General features: G+C 39.2%; 1 protein-coding gene across 2 annotated transcripts in view; it reads right to left on the minus strand.

Moving 5' to 3' along the window:
- Positions 1-7,504: 7,504 nt before the first annotated feature.
- The window catches only part of ddx18 (DEAD (Asp-Glu-Ala-Asp) box polypeptide 18), a 40,022-nt gene continuing 26,105 nt past the window's right edge, over positions 7,505-21,421 (minus strand). For both annotated transcript variants that reach the window (XM_043694008.1, XM_043694009.1), the window contains exons 9-14: positions 18,429-18,590; positions 14,816-14,968; positions 14,227-14,340; positions 11,595-11,651; positions 10,206-10,383; positions 7,505-8,779 (exon numbers count right to left, since the gene is read on the minus strand). In XM_043694008.1, coding sequence (XP_043549943.1) covers positions 8,634-8,779; positions 10,206-10,383; positions 11,595-11,651; positions 14,227-14,340; positions 14,816-14,968; positions 18,429-18,590 — 810 coding nt within the window. In that variant the 3' untranslated portion in view covers positions 7,505-8,633. The remainder of the gene's footprint in view (positions 8,780-10,205; positions 10,384-11,594; positions 11,652-14,226; positions 14,341-14,815; positions 14,969-18,428; positions 18,591-21,421) is intronic.

A 21,421-nucleotide genomic window follows, 5' to 3' on the forward strand; every position in this document is an offset into this window, starting at 1 on the left:
GATAGGATAAATAGGCAAAGTCTTTTCCCTGGGGTTGGGGAGTCCAGAACTAGAGGGCACAGGTTTAGCGTGAGAGAGGAAAGATATAAAAGAGACCTAAGGAGCAACTTTTTCACGCAGAGGGTGGTATGTGTATGGAATGAGCTGCCAGAGGATGTGGTGTGGGCTAGAACAATTGCAACATTTAAGAGGCATTTGGATGGGTATATGAATTGGAAGGGTTTGGAGGGATATGGGCCGTGTGCGGGCAGGTGGGACGAGATTGGGTTGGGATATCTGGTCGGCGTGGACTGAAGGGTCTGTTTCCATGCTGTACATCTCTATGACTCTATGTCCAACTACATTAATCAAAGTACCTCACTCTAGCTACACAATAAACCAGTGATGTTAGTTCCCATTTTCTACTTAGTTGTACATTCTACTTAATGTTATTCTAATGTCACGGTTAGATATTTATTGCTAACTCTGCTACAGTGATTTTCTATTCCAGACTAACCTGTCATGAGAGATATTTAGCTATACCATCTATTACAATAGCCTCCTGTCTCAAGCTGACTCTACTATTAATTAGATATTTAATGTCATGTCCCACATATTTATGATCCCAATCCTATCATAACACTTAACAGAGAAACTTGCTTTATTACTTGTGCTATTTCATCTCGCCATAGTGACCTTTCAGCCTTAATCTTACTCTGCTAAATGGTGTAAGAGCATTCCACTATTCTTATCCCATCCTGCCTTCCACAGATCACACATTGCCAGTGGTCTTCACGCTTTAACCCTTCCTATGCTTTCATGTTCTTTATTTTCTGCAGATGGCACTGCGGGTGAAGTCTTTACTGAATGATTGTAAAAATCACACAACACCAGGTTATAGTCCAATGGATTTATTTGAAACACTAATGTTTGGAACACTGCTCCTTCATTAGGGGTTAGTGAGAAAGGAAGATCTTAGACACAGAATTTATAAGGAAAAGATCAAAGGGTCATACAACTCATGCAAATAAATTGATTACACATAAATTGCTCTTAAATCTTTGATCAGTTAGAATGCAGGTTTCAATTGTTTAATGTGCCAATCCCAGAATTTCCTTCACGGCACTGGCCTGAGACAACTTATGGTGACACCTCTGATCAGACAATGTATTTTAGGTGAGTGTTAGATGAAGGGGTAAATGTAGGGGAATGGGTCGGTGTGGACTTGTTGGGCCGAAGGGCCTGTTTCCACATTAAGTAATCTAATCTGATCTAATCTTGTTTGGAGTCTGACTGTGACTTTTATTTTCAAAGTACGAGTTTATAAAATGCCACATTGACTGGCTGTCTTCAAATTGTGTGCTTTTTGAACAAAATAGAATGCATTTGCAAATACAAATGCACCCCACAGACTTATACGTACATGCATGTGCGTGCATGTGCAAGTAAGAGAGGGGGAGAGAGAGTGTGTGGGTATGTGTGTGCATATTTGAGAGCGTGTGGGAGTATGAGGGAGTCTATGCATCTGAGTGTACGTGTGTTTGAGAGATACTGGGTGTGTAAGTTTGAGAGAGTGTGTGTGTGTGTGGTGGAGTATATGCATCTGAGAGAGAGAGTGTGTCCATGAGAGCAGTACTCCAAAAGCTAATGCTTTCAAATAAACCCATTGGACTATAATCTGGTGTCATATGATGTTTGACCTTGTCCAACCCAGCCCAACACCGGTACCTTCACCTTATGGAATAATTACAGAGGAGAGGAAGGAAAAATGTATTTTATCCTGCTGGAGGCATTGAAAGATGACTCTTTGGAGGTAACTGTTGGGGTGGAAAGTGAGGATAAGACGAACCATATCAATCTGAGAGGGAGGAGAAGGGGAGGGCAGAAATGTTGCAAATGGGCTGGACACCACTGAAGGCCTTGTCATCACAATGGGAATTGGGCAGGATGTGATTCCTCAGATGAGGAATGAGGACCATATATCAAATGCACCCTAGTCAAATGTTACATCATCAGAACAAATGCAACGGATACAGAGAAATTGGGATAATGGAATGGCTCTTATTAAGTGGCACCATATGTAACATCTTATTGAATGCCTTTTAGAAATGTAAATTTCACCTACTGGTTCTCTTTATAGACTCTGACATTTTATCAATGACAGATGTTAAACTAACTGGCTTATAACTACCAATATTGTTTCCCTTCCATATTGATTAAAGGTGCTAACTGGCAGTTTTCCAAGCCCATCAAGACTTTTCCAGAAACTATATGTTTTTGGCAGACTAATTCCAGTGCATCCAATATCTCTACAGCTATTTCCTTTAATATCTTAGGATTCAATCCACCACATCCAGGGACTTATTGGCCTTATTACTTTTCCTAGCATTTTCTTCTGGTAATAGTTATTGTATTTATTTCCTTCAAAGCTCAACCTTTGATTATTTAGTACTTTCGGAATGCTATGGGCATCTCCTACAGCAATGACTGATATTAAGTATTTACTCAACTCCTCTACCATTTCCAGATTTCCCAGTATTATTACCCATTGATATTTGCTAAGGGGCCAATATTCATTTTGGTCTTCCTTTTTATATATTTAAAGAAGTTGTTACTGTTTGTTTTTATGCTACTTGCTAGTTTAACCTCAAAGTTTATGCTGTGTCATCTTTCATTCATTTTAAAGAAGATTAGAAAATTTTTGAAAGAATTCTTAGTTATTTGATGTGTCATATATTGCTTAACTTAAACAAGATGTTGCATTCTTGGTAATAAGTTATCCAGTCATGTAGATGCATTGCTCTATTTGTCCACAGTGAGTCATAGATTTGTAAAGCACAGACACAGACTTTTCAGTCCAACTCATCCATACTGAACAGCTATCTTAAACTGATCTAGTGCCACATGCCAGCATGTCACTCATATCTGTCTAAACTCTTCATAATCATGTACCCATCCGGATGCCTTTTAAATGTTGAACCTCTGCCCACCATATAGGCACCAGCCTCAATGTGAAAAGGTTACTCCTCAGGTCCCTTTTAAATCTTACCCCTCTCAACTTAAACCTATGCCCTCTAGTTTTGGACTCCCTACCCTGGGGAAGACCTTGATTATTCACTCTATCCATGCCCCTCGCGATTTTATAAACCTTGAAGTTCATCCCCTCAGCCTCCAACACTCAAGAAAAAAATATCCCAGCCTCTCCTTAGAGCTCAAATCCTCCAATCCTGACGACATTCTTGTAAATCATTTAATAGACTCAATATTTATTTCTTCAGCAATACACCAAATTATAATATTTGATCGTTTCTCATGGCCATTTGCAGGATCTGGCTATATGCAATTCAGCTGCTGTCTTTGCTGACATAATGAAAAGAACTGGGCAGCCTTGAAGAGCTTAGAGGGTTCAGAGTATGCTCCACAAGTACAAGCCCTTTCTAGCATGAGTTAAGTCTAGATAGTCCAGTTACAAAGGCCTGCATGAGGTAATCTATCTTCACGGTGACAAATAAATCAAACTGGCTTTGGGCATTCTTCAACTGATGTGGGCTTCTCTAGCTGTACTAGTATTTACTGCCCATCCTTAAATGCACTTGAAAAGAAGGTGGTTTCTTGAACTGCATCTGTTCATTTGGTGTGGAGTCAGAATATTGTTAAGGAGGAAATTCAAGGATTCTGATCCAGCAACAATATATTTCCAATGCAGAACGGTGAATGATTGGAGATGCAAATGCACATAGTGGTTCCCTATGTATCTGCCGCCCTTGTCCTTCTAGATGATACTGCTTATAGGTTTAGAAGTTACTTTGTCAGGAGGTTTGGTGAATTTTGACATTGCATTTTATAGATGGCACACACTGTTGCTACAGTGGAGATGCAGTACTATGCAAATAGGCTGCTTTGTCCTGGATACAGCTGTCTCTCATTGGAAATACACTGATCCAAGCAAATGGAGAGTGATCATACTTCTGACCTGGCCCTTGTGGATAGCACACAGGTTTTTGCTGAGTCAGATATGTCATATATTGTAACAGTCTATATGTGACACTAGACAAATAGCAATGCAGTTGACTCAACTGTCCTCTGCTGTGTATTACCAAGCCAGGCAGAGGCATCAATCATTATGAAGTCTCAACAAGTAAACAAAACTGGACAAATCACTTAGTATTAACCCAAGCACTAGAGCTGAATGGCACAAACAGCTCTGTTGACCCTGCAAATTCCACAGTACTAATAATATCTTGGAACTACTGCCAAAATTGGGAGAGCGGTCTCTGACAAGTCAAGCAGCAGCTTCACAGTCACAAATTCAGAATCACACCTTACAACATTCCAGATGTTACCATCACCACCCCTGGATATGTCCTGCCCCACTAGCAGAGATGGCAGCACAGTAGTATTCAGTCAAGAAAGAATTACCAGGTCTCATGGTTTCAGGTTAAGCTTGGGTAAGGAAAGGTCCTGCTGATTACCACATACCATACTCCCTCAGTTGAATAATCAGCATTCCTCCATGTTGAACAATACCTAGAGGAAGCACTGAAAATGGCAAGAGCACAAAATGTACTCCGAGTGGAGGATTTCAGTGCAACACTACTGATCAAGCTGGTTGGGTCCAAAAGGACAATTAGACTCAGTCTGCAGCAAATCAAGGAACCAACATTGTAGAAAAATACTTGACCTCGTCCTTACCAATCTGTTGGTTGCAGATGAATCTGTCCATGACAGTATCAGAAAGATAAGTCTTGCTGTCACAGTAAGAATACCTTCCATTGTGTTATGTGGCAGTATCATTGTGCTAAATGGGACAGACCTTGAACAGATCTGGCAACTCAAGACTGGGCATCCATGATATACTTGGCTATCAATAGCAGAATTGTACACCTGCACCATTTTCAACCTCATGGCCCAGTATATCTTACCATCAAGCCTGAGGATTAACCCTGGTTCAACACTGAGTGTATAAGGGCATGCCAGGACCATATGAAAAATGAGGTGTTAACTGGTGAAACTACCAAATGGGCTACTCACATGCCAAACAACATAAGCAGACAGTTGCAGTTGTTGGGAGTTCAGTCATCTAAGTGTAAGGGCATCTCAGTAGGAGTTCTTCAAGACAGTGTCCTAGGCCCAGCCATTTCAGCTTCCACCATCAGGTCAGAAGTAGGGATATTTACTGATGATTGCACAATATTCAGCACCATTTGTAACTTCTCAAATAATGAAGCAGTCTATGTTCACATGCAACAAGACCTGGACAAGAGGCAAGTCATATTTCCACTACCACATGCCAGGCAGTGACCATCTCCAGTAAGATACAATCTAACCATTGCCTCTTGACAATAACATCACGGAATTTCCCACAATCAACATCCTGAGGGTTATCATTGGCCAGAAACTCAACTGAACTCACCATAAAAATAGTGGCTAAAACAGCAAGTCAGATAGACAAGAAACTCACTTCCTAATTCCACAAAGTCTATCCACCAATTACAAGGCACAAGTCAGAAGTATGATGAAATGCACTTTACATACCTGGATGAGTGCAGCTCCAATAACATTCAAGAAATCATCCAGGACAGAGCAACCCACTTGTTTGTCCCACATCCACTCACTCCACCACCAACACTCAGTAGCAGCAGTGCATTCCATTTATAAAGATAAACCACAGAAATTCACTAAAAGGTCCTCAGGCAGTAGCTTCCAAACCCATGACCATAGAGATGTACAGCATGGAAACAGACCCTTTGGTCCAACCTGTCCATGCCAGATATCCCAACCCAATCTTGTCCCACCTGCCAGCACCCGGTCCATATCCCTCCAAACCCTTCCTATTCATACATCCATCCAAATGCCACTTAAATGTTGCAATTGTACCAGCCTACACCACATCCTCTGGCAGCTCATTCCATACACGTACCTCCCTCTGTGTGAAGTTGCCCTGTAGGTCTCTTTTATATATCTTTCCCCTCTCAACTTAAAACTATGTCCTCTAGTTCTGGACTCAACAACCCCAGGGAAAAGACCTTGCCTATTTATCCTATCCATGCCACTCAATTTTGTAAACCTCTATAAGGTCATCCCTCAGCCTCCGACGCTCCAGAGAAAACAGACTCAGCCGGTTCAGCCTCTCCCTGTAGCTCAGATCCTCCAACCCTGGCAATATTTCGAAGAACAACGGCAGAAGATATATGGTTGGATTAATAGTTGATCAGCTACCCATCCAAAAAAAATATAGATTTGTTAGTTTGAGGTCCAAAGACTTTTTTTAGATGCATCAACTGGAACATTTAAAGTGATTAAACTGGTCATTTTCTTTCATATTTTAATGCACTTGTGTTCAAGATTTAGAGATCCCAAAAAGTATTGGGAGGTTATGAAGCTTTCCAAAAATGAAAGGCTGTACACTGCATTTTAAGATGACTGCCAAGGTCTTGCAACTGGAGTTGAACATAGGTTGGGAGAGATTTTGTGGTCAGCACAGGCCACTGTTGTAGTTGCATCTAATGGATGAGGCTGCACAGGTAACTAACATGTTCAAGCTCAGGTCAATAGGTACAGAAGGATGCTGGAATCAGTCAGGCTCTCATGACTGTGTTCAAGGAAGCTTGTGTAGTTCCCACAGGGAACCTGTCTATGAATCAAAGACTACTCAAAAAGGAGGCCCTCCCATGGAACCAATGAAGAATGACCTTTTAGCATCACAATATAGCAGGAGAACACTAATTCCTGGGAGATGCCACTATAAGTAGAAAAAGGCACCATAACTGGCCAGAAAGAGCTGAATTGGGTCAATGACATCTTTCCCATTTCTGGCAAGATCGTACAACAGGAATTTATTAAGTAGGTACATTCAAAGTGAGAATTTATTGCTTTATATTTCTTGTATTTTTTCATTAATAATAATGGAAATAACATGATAGCTTCTGATGCTAAAAATTCTAGGCTTTTTCAGTTATATCCAAATGTTCAAAAATCTTTTTACTGACCGAATATCGTTTTTGAGCTTAATTCCTAAGACTAACTCTAAGCATGCTCGTGGACAAGAACTTGAGCAGTAATTCAAATGTTTGTTAACTAAGTTTTGGTTGGTAAATCATTTTCTCATGGCCGCATATTTTCTGAAAGACAACACTGAGCATGAAAACTTAAAACAATGAAATACCTGAAATTTGAATTAAATATAGTTGCAAAAATCTCACTACTACCTCCCATTGCCACTAGGATAGCTGTTGCCATCAGTACTAAGGTCTGCACATAAACTCGATGAACATTGCTGGAAATATGGCGTGAGTAGAATGGCATTTAAAGTCGCTCAAAGTCACTTGTCGTCTAGCATTAATAGGCTTGCATTCCTACTGTGAACTTACTCAACCTTGATTGTACAATTTTCAGCACAACTTCCTATTAAAAGTTTAACCTTATAGTAAATGTATAGCATGTCTATGTCAGGTCCTGGATTGAGTGTTTTTATTTGCTGTCTACTAGGATTTATTTCTCCTAACAAAACAACAATAAAATATAGTACAGTCACCACATGAAATGAGTGTAATGATATCATTAAACGTATCAACAAAAGCACTATGCAAAAAAAAGTAACAAAAATCAGTCCATGGCACTGGTTAGTCGTCTTCCTTTGTATTAACAAAACCAGTAAAGTTGTTTATAACTGTACACAATTCAGTATAAACAACGAACATATGGCCCGAGAGCAATTCTCATTGGAAATAATGTAAACAGTTGTGCGGTTGGGATGAACTTGCGACATTAAGAATTTATTATGGCTTTAGTATAAACATAGGAAAAGAGAATTGATGGTTATAGGGTGTAGATAGGAAAGTAGAACTGAGACCACAATCAGATGAGGCATGATCTTATTGAATGATAGAACTGACTGAAAGGGTTAAATGACTAACTTCTGTTCCTGTATGCTTATGGTCTAAGAGTAGCTGAGGTTAAGACTAGATGCTTAAAATAAAACCTATGCTATTTTGAAAGTGATGCAAATAACACAGCAAAATGCCTCCCGAAAAATGGATTTAGAATACCAACTATGGAAAAGATAAATGTACATTTGTAAATGACATTAAAAAAGGGACTACTAATCAACAAAGCTTTATAGTCAGCTTGAACTCGTAGAGCACTGAACACGTTATGCTCCTTCTGGCTTTTCTTCCTTTGGATGGCATTGGACTGACCTTTGTGTAGATTAGCTAAACATGGAATGGTTTATTATAGTCAGCAAAAGTGAACATTTTTTCATTTCTAGACTATATATTCAACAAAACTATCAATATCCCTGGTCCTGCTAATTATCTTAAAATAAAAAAATCAGTTCAATGGGAAATGCTATGAGTAATATTAAGGATTCAGCAATGTACTCTAACATTGTCACAATTTACAGATTGATTTATAAATCAGGGTTTTATATTCAAACTAAATGCGTTTAAGTAGCAAATTCTATAAAAGATCGTGTGTAAAGACAATAGTTTTACATGTGTAGAAGTGTGACTGAATCAGTTACTGACTGCTTTAAATCAGTACTGTCTGAAGTTGCCAATGCTGCTTAATCAGAGGCATTTATTGTAGAAGAAAATCCCAATGCTCTGGCTTTAAAAAAAGGATAAATAAAACTGCAGTTGCGTTTGAGCTATTCAACGAGAAAACTGCCTCTTGTCTGGTTTACTCCTGCCAACTTGCTTGAAGATCTTTGCTTTATGGACATTTTTGGCCTTCTGGTACCCAAATCCACCTCCACCACCTCTCTTCTTCAGTTTCGTCCCTCTGCATGCATTTATATCTAGAGAATTCTGGTTAAGGAAAAACTACGTCCGGAAGAAAAAGTTCAAATTATAGCTGAAATGATTAGGAAGAAATACACTGAGTACCATTTGCAAACTAATAACAAAATTCAGACATGAAACACCTTTAAACATGTCTAACAAAAATTAAAAAAGTTAAATAGGCTGGAGAGACATGGTTTAACTTCCATTTGACATGTTATTATCTTCCCTTGTCCTTTTTCAGAACAATGGCCAGATCAACTCTCAAACAGTCATTTTGTTTATTGTTCCAAATCATTAAAATATAAATTGCATGAATGTGAAAAAATATACATTTTTATCAGTTTAAAAAATCTGAGATGGGATCTAAATAACTATTAAAAAATAGCCATAAGGAAAAGACAAGAGCAGAGTATACATAAGGTAAAGATTTGGTTTGAGTGGCTTAATGTTTTTGGACAAGGTGGCAAAATGGCTACGTACTCCAATCCTTTCAACCGACAAGCAGCTTCGCTTAAATGTATATTCATATCAATTAATCCCACTAGGAGTAGCGGAAGTGAATATTGTGGACACACTTAAAAGGAAGCCACATTTGGATTGACCAAAAGGAAATAGGGTATTATAATAGGGCTAGACATCCAGGCAAAGAAAGAAACCTTATGCGGAGCATAAATGCCAACAGAACCCTGTACACAACCTTTTTCTGTACTGTAGTCATTATGTAACTCTATAAATTGCTGGTAAGAATAGGCTTGATTCACTAACAAATACCCAAGCCCAAGGCTGCAAACAGTAAAATAACTATTGGGAGAACAAGGGGGGCAGAGCAGGAAGAGGATACAAATTTAGAGTTACATAAAATCAACAACTAAATGGATGATTTTTAAAAAAAAAAAACAATTATGGTCACGATAAACATTTACGCTCCTTGCCAATTAGAAATTCTGTTTTAACTGTTCTTGGGTCAACATTTAAGTACAAAATGCGCTACAGTATTTAAGAGCTTGCCATTTTGGAACAGTATTCCAATTTACTTTGCATTACTTGAAAGGAAAATCAACCATCTAATTAAATTAAACCATCTAATTTCATTTTAAATGAAATGACAACTTTGGGACAAACTGATTTAGATACCAACATTCATTAGCGTCTCAAAGCACCCCTTCACTTTATGCTTATTACCAAAATTAGATTTCAAACTACAAGAAACACCACAATGGCACCTTAACCATTTTCTTATACATACATACATACACAAATCTTGTTTCAAAGAAAATGCTTTCACTTGAAATGGCTTCCATCTACACTGCTTAAATCAGGATGGTCAAAGAAATGATTAGAAAAAAAACAGAGCAATTTATTTTGAAGGCTGTCAATATGATTATATATAACCTACTTCAATCTAGAAATAAATAAAGGAAACCACTTTTAAAAGGATACTAAGATCAACAAATGGTGGCACTTTAAAGCCAAATGAAAGAGCTACTTTGGGCAGATCCAGGGTGCTGACATTGTATATGTCTTTGAGAGAATGAGAAGCATAGGCACGGATGTAAGACTTGTACGCTTCCTGTGCTGATCTGTGCAAGTAATAATTTTGTTCAACTAACTTTTCAAGCTGAAATAAGAACAAAAACATATTTAGATTGAGTCTTTCCTTTTACATTAGTTTCAATCACCAGGAATCTGAGATCAACAACTGTAATACCTGATTTCTGAGGTTTACAAATTGAAAAGATCATGATTCATTATATAGCTTTCGGAAAGACACTTCTAACATAGATGTAACCAGAGGGCCGGGAAGGAGAGTGAAAAACACTGAGTGCAAACTTTTCTCATCACTCGATTTCTGTTTAACTGAAAGGATGATAAAGTGAACCTAAAATGATTGTCCCCATGTTTAATGCGTACAGATGAGAATGAATAGTGGACACAATTGCTGGTTGGTGTTCAGTGGCCAGAGTGAACACACAAGATAAATCCATTTGCAGTATTAAACAGAAATTAAAATATGCCTTGGAGAGAAAACAGACAATTGTGTGTTTTATTCAAGTAAACACAGTGATCGAGTATTCTACTTTGCGGTATGGTTCTATAAAAGGTGATTATGCCCTACAGAGTTTTAAATAAGAGCAACTAAACTTTGCAGCAAATGGGGAAACTAATGTTGTTAGGCAATGTTATTAACACTGCAGTTTACAAATGGCTGAAGATAGCTGCTGATCAATTACATGTCGCAATGTTCGATTTCTATTATAATGTTTTTCTCATCCACATAGTTCCTGAGGCACACCCGCAGTCAGATCCCACTAAATACCATTCTGTAATCAGCTGCCGAAGTCGATGCAGCAGCTATTTGATAACTATTCCTCTCCAGAAACTCTTGTATATTACTGCAAGTTGTTGCTTCAGTATTTGCCACAAAAACAACATACATCCCAGAAAGGATTCCTGAACAAATTATATTTTCAAAAGCACACAATTGCTCCAGAATTGATGTCATTCGTATTTGCCTCCAGAGCTATTGCATTGCATTGCAGGATTGCCAACCAGTCATGCGACTAAACCATTCCCAAATTCACCGTTGCACTGAGGTTTTCCTTTTGAAACATCTTTTTCTGACTCAGTCCTAGCTTTTAATATCATGGGATTTTAAACAAATCCAATTCAAGGCCTAAAATATAAATTTCATCACTTTGCACGGTAGCTTCATTGTATGCATGGAATTGGCAAGTTCCCAGAGAAACCAGCGAACCTCATTTTTGAATCCAAAGATTTGTTCCGAAAAATACTTTAAATCACTGTTATAATGTAGACATGCAATTTTACCTGAACTTGTATATTTGCAATCTTGCTCCAAGAAAACTCAAATTCATTCAATGGTACCTATCAAAATAAAATTTAGCATTGACATTAATAAGACTTCAAATAAAGTGAAAACTTCAATCATTTCCAATTCAATCAGGCTCAAGTGATTGCAAACGCCTGTGTCTGACCAGGAGATGTGATTATATATTGCGCCAGCAAATCAGAAGATAACTCAAAAATATGCAATGTTTGTAGCTTAGGTTGAGGTTTGCTCACTGAGCTGTAGGTTTGATATCCAGACGTTTCATTACCTGGCTAGGTAACATCATCAGTGGCGACTTCAAGTGAAGCGAAGCTGTTGTCTCCTGCTTTCTATTTATATCTTTCTCCTGGATGGGGTTCCTGGGATTTGTGGTGATGTCATTTCCTGTTCGTTTTCTGAGGGGTTGATAAATGGTATCTAGATCTGTGCATTTGTTTATGGCGTTGTGGTTGGAGTGCCAGGCCCCTAGGAATTCTCTGGCATGTCTTTGCTGAACCTGTCCTAGGATAGATGTGTTGTCCCAGTCGAAGTGGTAGTTTTTTTCATCTGTGTGTAGGGCTACGAGGGAGAGAGGGTCATGTCTTTTTGTGGCTAGCTGGTGTTCGTGTATTCTGGTGGCTAACTTTCTTCCTGTTTGTCCTACGTAGTGTTTGTGGCAGTCCTTGCATGGAATTTTGTAGATGACGTTGGTTTTGTCCATGGGCTGTATTGGGTCTTTTAAGTTTGTTAGTTTTTGTTTGAGAGTGTTGGTGGGTTTGTGTGCTACTAGGATTCCGAGGGGTCTTAGTAGTCTGGCTGTCATTTCTGAGATGACTTGGATGTATGATAAGGTGGTTAGGGTTTCTGGCTGTGTTTGGTCTGCATGTCGTGGTTTGTTCCTGAGGAATCTACGGACTGTTTTTTTTTTTTGAGTATCCGTTCTTCTTGAATACGTTGTATAGGTGGTTCTCCTGTTTTCCGAAGTTCGTCTGTGCTGCAGTGTGTGGTGGCTTGTTGGAATAGTGTTCTGATACAGATTCATTTGTGTGTGTTGGGATGGTTGCTGGTGTAGTTAAGTATTTAGTCAGTGTTTGTCAGTTTTCTGTATACGCAGGTTTGTAGTTCTCCATTGTCCTTTCTTTCGACTGTGATGTCCAGGAATGTGAGTTTGTTGTCGGTTTCTTCCTCCTTGGTGAACTTTATGCCTGTGAGGGTGTCATTGATAATGTTAAATGTCTCTTCTATCTTGTTTCGTTTTGTGATGACAAAGGTGTCATCTACGTCGCGGACCCAGATTTTTGGTTTGATGATTGGTAGGGCTGTTTGTTCTAGTCTTTGCATTACCGCTTCTGCTATGAATCCTGATAGCGGAGATCCCATGGGTGTGCCGTTGGTTTGTTTGTAGATTATGTTGTTGAAAGTGAAGTGGGTGGTGAGGCACAGGTCCACTAGCTTCATGATGTTTTCGTTGGTAATGTGATTGATGGTGGTTGGGGTGTGTGTGATGGTCTCTTCTAAAAGTGTTTCCTTTGCCAGGTTGATGTTGATGGAGGTGAACAGTGCTGTTACGTCGAATGAGATCATTGTTTCATCTTCCTCTATTTTGGTGTTTTTGATGATTTTTAGGAATTTCTGGGTGGAGTGGATGGAGTGCTGCGACTCTTCTACTAGGTATTTCAGTCTTGCGTGTAGTTCTTTGGCCAGTCTCTAAGTTGGTTCCAAAAACCCATAAACCAGGAGCTCCCCTCAGACCCATAGTCTCTCTACCCGGAACACCAGCTACCCGGAACAACCAACTTTTAGAAGAGACCATCACACACACCCCAACCACCAATCACATTACCAACAAAAACATCATGAAGCTAGTGGACCTGTGCCTCACCACCCACTTCACCTTCAACAACCCCAGGAACCCTATCCAGGAGAAAGGTATAAATAGAAAGCAGGAGACAACAGCTTCGCTTCACATGAACGTCGCCACTGATAATGTTACCTAGCCAGGTAATGAAATGTCTGGATATCAGATCTACAGCTCAGCGAGCAAACCTACACCCTAAACTCAATATCTACAACATATGCATTATGATGAGCCTATAGTTAATCTCCACATTAAAACTGGAATTAAACTTCAATAGTACATTATTGGTTACTTCGTGCTTTGCAATGCCAAAAGTGTATAAGCTTTCCTTCTATTACAAAACCAATTAGTTTTAGACAAATCTCCAACAACAATTATTAATGCAAAACTATAAAAATTTTCAAGTTTCTATGATTGCACCTATTCCCACAATTTACTTTATCACTATCAAACCAGAGACAGCAACTAGCAAAATGAAACCAGATATTACAAGTTTAGGGAACTTGTATTCAAGTCAGAGTCAGAGTTTAAATTTTTCCAAAAAAGATAATGCAATTCCATCTGTGACTGGCTCATTAGGAGCAATTTGACATTATCATGAAAGAATTTAGAAATTATCCATTATGAGCAGAGAATTCTTAAATTGTATTCAGTTTTATTAAAAAAATTCCAAAACCAAAGCAAAAGTTAGGAATTACTCAATTCACATCAACGTTTTTAACTAGTTAATTGAACTTTGAAATAATTCTCAATGCCTGTGAAAAAATAATTACCCTGGCATGTTTGAGATAACGAAGGAAACCCAGTTCTTCCATTCTCAGAATAAGTAATGCATTCCCTTGTGCATTAATTCCTCTTGCAGTTCTGCCCACACGGTGGATATATTCCTGGTAGGATAATGAAAAGATTGTACATAATGAACTTACATTTCATTTTGATAGAAGTACAGCATAAATACTTTCAAGGGCTTGCAATGAATACAGTTTGATAGATAATTTGGAAATAAATGATCACCAAGTTATTGAATTCTCATTAAAACCAGTTCTCTAATCTCTAACTGGGAAATTCAAAAGGCCACACCTAGCTTAAATGTCACTCCAAAGCCTTGTTAATTCGTAACTCTGTTGAAAGTTAAGCATGTTGCCTTTAACAAAGAAATCAGGCCACTTCCACGGCAAACAAGATATCCTACAAGAAATGTTAATTGAAACATTCAGATCCACTTAAGTGTACTTTACGCTTAAGCAAATCAATGGGCTTAAATCTGTTTGATCTATGAATACACTGGAGAGAAAACTGGTAACAAACTTCAGAATTAGTATTTTTACATTAATGCTCACTTTAAAGTGATATTATACCTACCTTTGGATCATCTGGGGGATCATACTGTACAATCCAGTCTACTTCAGGAATATCCAGCCCTCTGGCAGCGACATCTGTACACAGCAGTATTCCACTAGTTGCATTACAGAACTGGAAGAAGGTGGATGTACGTTTTGTTTGCTTTTGCTTTCCCTTTGAACAAAGACAATTCAGAGAAACGATTAAGGGAAGTGATTTGCATTTAGACATTACAAGTATTTTGTAGATCAAATTGTACAATTCTTTTCAGTAATCATTAATATATACATAATTTGAACCCATAATCCAGGCAGACACTGAGTGTTTTATAGAAACTGTACTTCAAAGTAGATGCAGCACTGTATTTCAGAAGAGAGAAGCCAAGATTTATTACTTCAAGCCAAAGCTTGAGAAACAACACAGAAAGGTGTATTATCAAAACAGCCTGAAAAGGAAGAGCAGCTTCAAAGTAAAAACCTGTATGGAGACAGGATGGACGGAGCTAATTATACCAGCAGTGGTAAAGGAGATCTTCAGGCCCAGAGTTTGAAATGTGACATCAGGAATTAAAAATAGCACTGATGAGGCAGGAATATCTGATTGGCTATCTTCTTAGCCTTCATCCCAGTGAACATTTGCTGATCAATATGGAATGCACTTCAACACTTATCCACAAACAAGGAAAACAGTGGGCTCCTAGGATTAAGTGGTTAATGTGTTTCAGTCCCTATACATCCAACTGAGAACAGAGTGATTCTTAACGACGAAAAGATAGTTAGCGCTTGTAGGAAGTGGCGTTCAATTGTCTTCACAACTGAAATGCAGTCATTGATGCAAATGCCCTTGACATTACACCACAGGATGCTAAATCCAACCAGCTGAATGCCACCTTAGCCTGAAGTGGAGACATCCACAGTTGAGAACCAACAAGGCCACCACCACAGATGGAACCCCAATGAAATACTAAAATACAATGGTGAAGCACTCTTGGCAGGAATACATGACATCATCTCCCTCATCTGAGTTTGCATGGGAATCTCTGAGACACTATCACTGTGATCACCTTGAGAAAGGAGGTGATTACAGTGCAAAAATTGCAAGTTGCTCCCTCCTTGTGGCTAAAACCTGCTCCCAGATTCACAGTGTGGATTCCAGCTATTAGTCACAGTGGATATGATCTTTACATCAAATATGCAGCAGCTATCTTGATACCTCGCCTTTTTGGATCGCACAAAGGCCTTGACTCTGCCAACTGGGAGGGATTACAGAGCATCCTTAAATTTGGCTGACTGGAGAAACTGCTGCTATCTTCTGCTTGCTGTATGACATGCAATCCACGATTTTCACCAACTGATCCATTATAGATCAAACACAATTGCAAACTGGGGTAAAACAAAGCTGGAACCTCACATCAGGGGGTGGCATGGCGGCTCAGTGGTTAGCACTGTTGCCTCACAGCGCCAGGGACCCGGGTTCAATTCCTGTCTTGGGTGACTGTCTGTGTGGAGTTTGCACATTCTCCCAGTGTCTGCATGGGTTTCCTCTGGGTGCTCCGGTTTCCACCCACGATCCAATGATGTGCAAATTAGATGAATTGGTCATGCTAAATTCCCATAGTCAGGGGTAAATATGGGGAATGGGTCACGGTACATTACTCTTCGGAGAGTCGGTATGGACTTGTTGGGCCGAAGGGCCTGTTTCCATACTGTCGGCAATTTAATCTGATCAAATTTTTATCTTTCTCACCACATTTGCCTGTAATCCATTAATTGTCCCACTAGACAACTAGAAAACTGTTCAACTGATATCTCCTTCAGACCAGGGCCAAGGTCAGCACTCGTAAGTACACACATTCAGGTACCAAGCTTTAAATACCATCAATGCCTTCACTCAGGCATATGAGTGAATGGGCTCAGGCTAAATATGTGGAAGACAAGGGTCCTCTTCCAGCTTGTTCCCTCCATGAAACAGTATGCTCTACTATAAAGATTAAAATCCTTAGCAAGCCAATGTACATCGTAGATCAGTTTTCACACGTTGAGAACCTCCGTTCAGCGAGGGGAGACAGGGACAGTAAAACTTGACACTGCTGCTCAGGAAGGCATCAGCCATCTGAGAAATAATGTGTTTCACGACAAAAACCTCAAGACCTGGCAGCAATGTCAAGTCGTTACATGCCCTCCTTGTAGATATGGACAATGTACCACAGAGACTTCAAAACCCCAGAAAAATGTCACCAGCCATGTATCCACAAATTCCGTCAAATACAATTGCAGAATTGGTGCTTTACTATCTGTGCCTTCTCTCAGGCCAACATTCCAGTATCAAGGTACTGGTTACAGGTCAGTTGGCCATGTAGTGTAGGCCACATCAGTACCCTTGCCAGTAGACTTTCCCAAAACAAGCTCTCGAACATGAGCTTCTATACAGCAGTAGTTAACAGGAGGGCAAAGTAATGCATCAAGGATGTTTTCAAAACCCTTTTCAAAGAATTGCAACATCTACATGAACCAATGGGAATTTCTTTCCCAAGCCAACACAATTTTGATAAAAACCATTGTAAAAGTGCTGACATTTTCAGCATCTCTGACAGGCCCAAATGGAGACTAGGCAAAAACAGCAGACACAGCATGTGAAAACTTAAGCATACCACTTTGAAAACTATCTTCAACATCTGTGCAAGGGAGCTCCTATAGGCCTGGCTGACAATTAGATTTTGCAACACACCTGGGGCATATTATGGATATGGAATACATTTCACAAGTGAGGGCTATTGCAGGGAAAAAGTGCACCCTTTACTCTCACTAATCACTCACTCCAGACTCATGCTACAACATTACCCAATTGCTATTTAAAACCCAGTAACTCCTTATCAGGAGCACAACAGAGTAATAAACTCTCACCTTCCAGCATCATTCACACATCTCATGATGCAAATTTGGAAATGGTCTTCTGCACACCAACATTTATATCATTAATACATATCAGGAAAAGTAAAGGTTCAAAATTGATTGATATTTGCCTCTTGAAACCAATCAAAACACTGTACCCAACAGTACAATCAATCAATAGATAGCTCAAGAACATAACCATGTTTAATTATACTCAGCTAGAAATTAATCAATGCTACCAAGAGAGAATTTAAATTATTCAATTCCCATACCAGGGGTGTTCAATTCAAAATGCAACAATCATGTTCTATGCTATCCATACAGTTGAATAATCCAATCTGGTGTTTCAGCCTGTGTTTGCTTAATTGCACAGAATAAAAGGAAACTCAAGGCCAGTGCCTCCTCTACAATAAATTATTAAATCCTAGTGGCAGCATGAGCATTATCACAAGTATCTTTAAATGCCTATGGAGGAGAGAGAGAGAGAGGAGAAAATTGGCTAGTGTCCACTCTTGATCACTATTTGATAACTATGCTATCACTGTAGCTAAGCAGACCAGGTTCAAGCTCACTGACATTTCTCTCATGGTTTTGAATAATCTGCCCTACACTCATCACCTTGGTTCGAACGTGAATGATGACCAGTTGGACTGGATATCAGCAACAAAAAAGTTACGCATGGAACCATATCCCAGCAGAAACGAAGAGCAGAAAAGATTGACAAGCTTTTCCTTTTTACTCACATGAATTGCCAGAACAGGTAGATCAATGTAGTTGAAAAGCTCATAGTGATACTTCACAGACAAGCATGTAGAGAAAAAAACCATGATTTTCTTCTTGCGATTCTTCTTTAGAAAAGTGAAGAGTAAGAGGAATCTTTTCTCAGAGGGGCAAACTACATAACCCTAAAGATAAAGATAAATTAGTCAGAATATTGCATTTGAATTGCACATGCATTTACAACTAAAACACAGGAAAATATTTGTTCCACAGCGCAGGCTTGCAGCTTTGTGCGTTCTGTGGACAATGCACCATACTTTTAAAAATTCCACTTTTAAAAACACTAATAACTCTGATCAGTTGTAACTGACTCAACACATAAGCAAACTTGAAACAGATTTTTGGAGAAAAATTAATTATGATCTAGTTACAATATTTAAAAGACAGTATTCTGCTCTTGAAATCCCTAATTCAATCTTCTCACAAGCTTATAATTGAAATAATAATGAGAAGAGATGGACATTGTTCTTATCAACATATATATGTTAACTTCAAGCACTGATGAGGATTGAAAAAATAAATTAATGCAAAAATATATTAAAGTGATGTACATGGATTTTAACAAGGCGCTTGATAAGGTCGTCCAAGATAGGCACATTCAGCAAGTAAGGAAGCATGGATACAGGGAAACCTGGTTGTCTGGGAACAGAATTGGCTGGCCATAGAAGACAGAGGGTGGTGGTTGACGGAAAGTATTCAGCCTGGAGCTCAATGGCCATTGGTGTTCCGCAGGGATCGGTTCTGGGACCTCTGCTCTTTGTGATTTTTATAAATGACTTGGATGACGTGGTCGAAGGATGGATTATTAAGTTTGCCAATGACACGAAGATTGGTGCAGTGGTGAATGGTGTGGAGGGTTGTTATAGGTTGCAATGGGACATTGATAGGACACAGAAGTGGGCTGATAAGTGGCAGATGGAGTTCAACCTGGAAATAAAGTGCAAGGTGATTCATTTTGGAAGGTCAAATTTGAATGCAGATAACAGGGTTAAAGGTAGGATTCTTGGCAGTGCGGAGGAACAGAGGGATCTTGGGGTCCATGTCCACAGATTCCCTCAAAGTTGCCACCCAAGTTGATAGGGTTGTTAAGATAGCGAATGGTGTGCTGGCTTTCATTAGCAGGAGGACTGAGTTTAAGAGCTGCAAAGTTATGCTGTAGCTCTATAGAGCCCTGGTTAAACCACACATGGAAAATTGTGTTCAGTTCTGGTCGCCTCATTATAGGAAAGGTGTGGAAGCTTTAGATAGGGGCCAGAGGAGAGTTACCAGCATGCTACCTGGACTGGAGGGCATGTCTTACAAAGAAAAGGTTGAGAGAACTAAGAAATTGGTTGAGAGAAATTTATCATTGAAGCGACGAAGGGTGAGAGGCGACTTGACAGAGGTGCACAAAATGAAGAGAAGCATAGATAGAGTGAATAGCCAGAGACTTTTTCCCAGGGCAGAAATGGTTATCACGAGGGGGCATAATTCGAAGGTGACTGGAGGAAGGTTTAGGGGAGATGTCAGAGGTCGTTTCTTTACACAGTGTGGTAGGTGCATGGAATGCACTGCTACTGGTGGTGGTAGAGTCAGATACATTAGCGACATTTAAGCGATTCTTCAATAGGCACATGGATGAAATTAAAACCAAGGGTATGTGTGTTAGATTGATCTTAGAGTAGGATAAAAGGGTGGCATAACATCAAGGTCTGAAGGGCCTGTACTGTGTGTTCTATGTTATGTTGTGGAGGTACTGGTGTTGGACTAGGGTGGACAAAAGTTAAAAATCATACAAACACCAGATTATGGTCCAACAGGTTTATTTGGAAGTACAAGCTTTCAGAGGACTGCTCCTTCATCAGGTAGCACGTTGAGCAGGACCATAGGACACGGAATTTATAGCAAAAGATCATAGTGTTATACAACTGATGCGGTATATTGAACAAACCTTCAATTCATTAATATGTTCCAGGATTTACATATTAATGAATATAAACCTGCAACCCATTCTAAAAGATGAAAGACTTAACAGCAATCTAGGTTTGTTCCATATAGCGCATTAGTTGTATGACACTATGATCTTTTGCTATAAATTCGGTGTCCTATGATCCTACTCCACTATCTACCAGATGAAGGAGCAGTGCTCCGAAAGCTTGTACTTCCAAATAAAGCTGTTGAACTATAACATGGTGTTTTGTGACTTTTTAATTCTGTTCTATGCTTTATGTTCAAACAGCCATAGTATTATTCTTGTACTTACTATGCATAGTCATTACTATGGATTAACTCTTGCTGCAGCTAGCTATTTGAAGATGAAAGTCATTCCATCAGTAAAACCAGAAAGCAACTGATATTTATTCAAAAATATTTCACCATATGGAATATTTGGAAAAGTATTTATTAAGAACAATCAACCTGGATTTGTTAATTTGGGAAGGCTGTGGCTGACTAAACTCAACGTTTGAACATAGTGACAAGTACAGCTACATACAATCGACATAAATTTTAGAAATGTTTTTTGACAAAACAACACAGCATTTGTTGGATGATGTGGAGTCTGTGTGGGTGGAATTGAGGAACCACAAAGGCAAAAAAACCATAGTGGGAGTTATGTACAGACCTCCTAACAGTGGTCAGGACCAGGGGCGCAACATGTACCGGGAAATAGAGAAGGCATGTCAGAAAGGCAAGGTCACGGTGATCATGGGAGACTTTGATATGCAGGTGGACTGGGTAAATAATGTTGCCAGTGGATCCAAAGAAAGGGAATGCTTACAGGAATTCATGGAATGCTTACAGGATGGCTTTTTGGAACAGCTTGTCATGGAGCCCACAAGGGAGCAGGCTATTGTGGACCTAGTGCTATGTAATGAACCAGACTTTATAAAAAATCTTAAAGTAAGAGAACACTTAGGAAGCAGCGATCATAATATGGTAGAGTTCAGTCTGCAGTTTGAAAGAGAGAAGGCAAAAT

The sequence above is a fragment of the Chiloscyllium plagiosum genome, chromosome 7 (genome assembly GCF_004010195.1).
Source record: "Chiloscyllium plagiosum isolate BGI_BamShark_2017 chromosome 7, ASM401019v2, whole genome shotgun sequence".
Classification (NCBI taxonomy): Eukaryota; Metazoa; Chordata; class Chondrichthyes; order Orectolobiformes; family Hemiscylliidae; genus Chiloscyllium; species Chiloscyllium plagiosum.